Here is a 6,054-nt window from a genome sequence, read left to right as displayed (position 1 = left end):
ACACTGACCACCAGGGGGCAGATGTTCAATCCGGGAGCTGCCCTCGGTGGTCAGGGCGCTCCCACAGGGGGAACTCTGCTCAGCCACAAGCCAGTCTGATGGCTGCCAGCACAGTGGTGGTGGTGGGAGCCTCTCCCTCCTCCTCAGCAGCACTAAAGATGTCCAACTGCAGCTTAGGTCTGCTCCCTGCTGGCAAGTAGACATCCCCCGAAGGCTGCTGGGCTGCCAGAGGGATGTCTGACTGCCAGCTTGGGCCCGATTCCCTAGGGAGTGGGCCTAAGCCAGCAGGTGGACATCCTCCGAGGGGTCCCAGACTGCAAGAGGGCATAGGCCAGCTGAGGGACCCCCCTAGTGCACAAATTTTTGTGCACCAGGCCTCTAGTGTAAAATATAATAAAAGTTGAAAATAAAAAGATATACATAAAGAAAATATATAGTATAAGAGCAAGGAAGTAAAGATGCCTATTCAGAAAAGAGAAGATACAGAGTTACTGAGCCATACCATTTAATCCTGGGCAGGCATTGTGAAGGCTTACTTTCTAAAGGATGGAGGCATTTCTTGAACAATTCAGTTTCTTCTCTTTAGGATGCTCTTGTTTGTCTGTTATCCTCTAGCAACAGATCTGAAGTGGATATAGGAGTGTGTGCCAGCTCTCGAGTCTGTCTAGCTTTCTTAGTTTGTTCCTGCTGCAAGTTTGGGGCTTGAATATTTTTTGAAGTTGAACATACAAGACTTTAAGAATGATTGAATAATGGGGTTGGAACATACAAGACTTTAAGAATGATTGAATAATGGAACATACAAGACTTTAAGAATGATTGAATAATGGAACATACAAGACTTTAAGAATGATTGAATAATGGCCTCCCTCAGGGGAGGCTATGCTGAATAAAGTTATTTCTGGCCTCAGGATGGTAGGGACTCTACTTTAACTGGTGGTTCCCATATTTGTAGTTTATGGTGATGTCAGTGAGCACAAGTAAAGAGGAAGTGGAGGATTGTGGAGAATATTTTTATGGGTCAGGGCTGGCAGTAGTGTACACCACTTCTGCCCATTACTAGAACTTAAATTACATTTCCAAATCTAGTCCAAAGGAGGCTAAGATACATAGTCTAGTTGTATACCTAAGAGGAAAGGAAAACTGGGTTGGTTGCAACTAGATGGTTTCTCCTTTACCCCACTTATCTGTCTATCTAAAACTGTATATCTCAGAGAATATATATTAACTGTAAGTCCATGATACATTTGCAAACATAATTCATGTAGTAAGCCACAAAGTCCAAGAGATTTATCTAAGGAGTGATTGACATCATAGCCACATTCTCTCATAAAAATTCATCAAATTAGAAATCAACACAACAAAAAATGATGCTTAACCTCCCTTACTTTCTTTGACATTAAGAAACACTCTGGTTTTGAAAAATAAAAAGAATGGAAGTTATGAATTATATAGAAACTAGAGGCCCAATGCATGAAGATTTTTGCATGGTGGGGGATGGTGGGTCCCTCAGCCCGACCTGCACCCTCTCCAATCTGGGAGTCCTCAGGGGAGCCCTCTCTAATCTGGGAGTTTCTGTCTGTCTTTGCAATCATATGAATGAATTGTCTGAGACCCCCAACCCAGATTTGTTTGTTGCTTACAGAATAATAGAGGCATTTTTTTTCTTTGCTTCATTGGTGGAGATTTCCTGGAAGTTTTAGGATATCTTCCCTTTAATTTTTCCTAGACACTCTGATTTTACTTATGTCTCTCACCTTTGCTTTCCCTCCATCCCCCACCACAACAGTAACTTGCTGCAGGCCCACTTTGATCTAATGTCTAAGAGATCCATCTGCCACCAGAACTACGATTCCCAGCATTCCTGGTGCTCCCTGCGCTCTGAGGCAGCCATGTCCCCCAAAGCTGCCGGCTCCCCTGCTCTCCCGCTCTGCTCTCCATGCAAATTAACCTGCCATCTTTGTTGGGTTAATTTGCATATTCACTCCTGATTGACTGGTGAGCATAGTGGAGGGATGGTCAATTTACATGTTTCTCTTTTATTATATAGGATTGGAGGAAAACAAAACTAATGCTATGCTCTACAGAAAATTTATAGCTGTAAAAGTTTTTATTCAAAAAACCTGAAAATGAAAATAACAGAATAAATCTTCAAATAGCTTAATAGCTTTGTCTTTTTTCAACTGCATTTATTGTAACTACCTAAAGCCTTTTCTGTTTGTCAGTAATTCTTTTCTTAGCAAGTGTTTATTCTTTTGCTTATGTTTCTAAAGCAATTTTAATTTTATTTATTGTACATCACAGGCTAATGTTTCTACTTTTTAAAACAAAATTCTTTCTGTTCAGTTAAAGCCATATGATGGAAGAATACTATAGAAATGAATTGGTGGAATGAAAAGGGAGATATAGTGGACATTATTGTATATACTTGGGAGTTGTTAAAATTTTTTTCTTCTAGAATCTGATTGAAGAAGGAAGAACATGTTCTATAAAAGGTGCACCAAAATCTACAAAGAAAATCTTTAACAGTAAGTAAATTTTATTTAAAAAAAACACATTGAAATGGAAATCAGTTCATTTAAAAAAAATTTTTATAAATGTTTTGCCAGCTAGTACTTTTCACAGTTAACTTAGAATATAGTAGTAGTTCAATTGACCTTTTAAAGTTTTTGGTAAAATATATTACACATGATAAATACACACTTTAACAAATAAAACAAATATCTTTGTACTTTAAGAAATAATGCATAACAAATACTTTTGAAGAGCTTCTCAATTGCATTACCTCTTCTGCCCCCTAGAGGTAACTATTATCCTGACTTTGATTTTGTGATACTACACACACTTCCATTGCTTGGTTTTGAATTTTCTACAAATTGAGGTAAATTCTATTTTTTTGCAACTTGCTTTTTTCTTGTTGTTGTTCATCCAGCACTATATTTTTAAGTTTATCTACTTTAAATTTGTGACTCTAGTAATTTAATTTATTTAAATATATTTTTATTGATTTAAGAGAGGAAGGGAGAGGGAGAATTAGAAACATTAATGAGAGAGAATCATTGATTGGCTGCCTCCTGCATGCCCACACTGGGGATCGAGCCCACAACCTGGGCATGTACCCTGACCAGGATTCAAACTGTGACCTCCTGGTTCATAGGTTGATGCTCAACCACTGAGCCATGCTGGCCGGGCTCTAGTAATTTTAATATTTGTTTACTGCTATACTGCCTTTTATTATATAAATGTACCATAATATACTTGTGCATCTTTTGGCAATGATTATTTAGGTTGTTTTGAATATTTTGCCATGATAAACAATGCTACTCTGGTAATTCTTGGCATTTCACCTGCCACACGTGTATAAAAGTTTCTCTGGGGTATAGTTCTAGGAGTAGAATTGGCTAGTTCATGTAATACGCACATCGTCGCCTCTTTAGGTAATACAAAATTGTTTTCCAAAGTAGTTTTGCCAGTTTAAACTTCCATTAGCAAGAGATCAGAGTCCTGGCTGCTACATGTTCTCACTTAAACTGGGTTAGTTTCTTTATCATTGTTAGCATTCTATCTCATTATAATTTTATTTTATGTTTCCCTATCATTGTTAACCGTTTGACTGCTAAGGAGCGCTATCGCGCTCTTCTAATTTAAAACAAATTTATGTAAACAATTGGTATTTTTTAATTTTTGTTGTTGCAAAGCAATACAAGTGAGTTTATTGTATAAAAAGTGTTTTACATTTTTTCCCATACACGCGCAGTTAGTGCTGCAGTTTTGGCATATGTCCGAAAAAATACTTCAGCAGCCAAACGGTTAATTAGGTTGATTGGCCATCTATGTGTTATCTGTGAAATGCCTTTCATATCTGCTGCCCATGTTTATTTTAGGAATTTTGTTTCTCCTTATTAGATGTGTCTTTTTAATATAACTCCGTGTATGTATGCTATATATATTTCATATATCATAGATACTAATTGTTTGTAGGCTTGTGTGTAGCAAATACATATCTGAGTGGTCTTTTTATTCTGTACTGTCTTTTTATGGACAAAAGTTTAGGACACTTTTTAGATATTCTTTGATAGAGGGAGTCTTTAGAATATGTAGTCCTGTAGGTTTCCTAGAAATCTTTATGGACTTTTTATTTTTTATTTAAGTTATGACTTTGTAAAATATTACCTTGATTTCTATCCCTGTTTTGTCTGCCTTATTTCCTCTGTCTTATATGAGTAACTGTATTTGTTGGTTATGGTTTATTATTTCAGTGGTTTTTTTAAAATATATTTTTATTGATTTCAGAGAAGGGAGAGAGAGATAGAAACATCAATGATGAGAGAGAATCATTGATTGGCTACCTCCTCGTGCCCCTCACTGGGGATCAAGCCCGCAACCCAGGCATGTGCCCTTGACCAGAATCAAACCCAGGACGCTTTAGTCCGCAGGCTGATGCTCTATCCACTGAGCAAAACCAGCTAGGGCTCCAGTGTATTTTTTTAAATAAGGCCTAAAATATACATAAATACACATGTACAGATGTCTTAGTTCCTTGTCTTTCTCACTGTAAATGTAATATAGGATATTTTATTTAATATAGAATATTTTATAAATGAATTTAATGGATTCATTTATTTAATAAAATACTTTATAGATTTCTCCATAACTAAACATTTCTTCATCCTTTATTTATGACTAGAGGCCCGGTGCCCCTTTCCCCACTGGGACCCTCCTCATGTGGCGCCAGTCTCGGGCAGCGCACTTTGGCCTGATCCATGCGAGCAAGACTGAGAAGCAGGGTGAGGGGCGCAGCCTGGCCACCTGTGTGTCCAGCTCCTTTGCTCTCTGAGTCCCGGCTCTAGCGACAGCCACCTGGCGCGCTGGGCTGGAGGATACTGCTCAGGAGGCCAGGAAGGCAGAGGAGAGAAACCCTGTAGACCTGCTGCCTGACCAGTAGCCCAGGACCCCGCATCACCAGAAATGGACCGGCTCAGAGCACACTGAGCTTGGGGGCAAGGCAGCTGCCTGTGAGGGGCCTTGCTACCAGCCGGCTCCTGGTGGATGGCACCTCAAAGGAAACTCAGTTTTTGGTTCCTTAGTTCAGTCTATCACAGCTAAAGAGGAGCAGCTGGGCACATTTTAGGGGAGAATTAAGACTAAAACAGTGTGTTCTGTTCTGTGGAGATTGCTACCCAGTTGTCTTAGGCCTAAATTCAGGGTGATTGTAGGGCCTGGCTCTGCCACTGGGGCCCACATCTTTCAGTTGGCCTGTATTTGTTGTAAGGGCCCAAAGAGAAGAAGGGGAATAAGTTTTTCGATGCAATGGATTTGACCAGTAGACAAAGGAGAGTGCTGGGCTGTGTCTAATGTACACACAGAGACACCAGCTCTGAGTCTGCCTGGCCAAAGGGAGCTCAGGGCCTGTTTGCAGAGCTTTTGGTGGTTTCTGTTTCCTTGCTGAGGCCGTCCTCCCTGGGAAGCCTGCGGCCCATGCTCAGCTCCAGCTCAGTGGGTCTTCTCCAGGCCCCTCTCCCCTTCCCCCATGCTGGCCAGCTGGACCCCACTCATGCACAAATTTGTGCACCGGGCCTCTAGATTTGTTACAATGTTGCTTAGATGCTGTAGGAACTTAACTCCTGTTTATACCAATTAGCCTATGATAAAATTGGTTTATAGTTATATGTTTGTTTTCACTTAAAGTTGCAGAATCTATCAACGACGTTAAGTGCGGACTTAATGTACATTGTGGTTTTTTTTAATTTCAAGAAAAAAGACTTTAAATATAATAATGTTACATGTAATAAATCTTAATATGTCAAGAAAAACGAACTTAAATATAATGTTACATGCAATAAACATTAATATCTCAAGAAAAGCTATTTTAAATATGACAATGTTACATGTAATAAACACCAATTATTCAAGAAAAATGATCTTACATATAATAATATTACATGCAATAAATATTAATATGTCAAGAATAAAAGGATTTTAAGTATAATAATATTACCCAAACTGTACTAACATAGTATGATATCAAAAAAGTTGTAGGAAATGTTAAAAATT

At 38.9% G+C, this 6,054-nt stretch overlaps 1 protein-coding gene across 1 annotated transcript in view; it reads left to right on the top strand.

Annotated features, from left to right (window-relative positions):
- Positions 1–6,054, top strand: part of LOC102770583 (chromosome unknown open reading frame, human C12orf40) — a 56,199-nt gene that overhangs the window by 42,150 nt on the left and 7,995 nt on the right. Inside the window, 1 exon segment of the mRNA XM_015566623.1 lies at positions 2,459–2,528. Coding sequence (XP_015422109.1) covers positions 2,459–2,528 — 70 coding nt within the window.

This window comes from Myotis davidii, unplaced genomic scaffold (assembly GCF_000327345.1).
Source record: "Myotis davidii unplaced genomic scaffold, ASM32734v1 scaffold902, whole genome shotgun sequence".
Classification (NCBI taxonomy): Eukaryota; Metazoa; Chordata; class Mammalia; order Chiroptera; family Vespertilionidae; genus Myotis; species Myotis davidii.
This window is presented reverse-complemented; position numbering and strand designations above follow the sequence as displayed.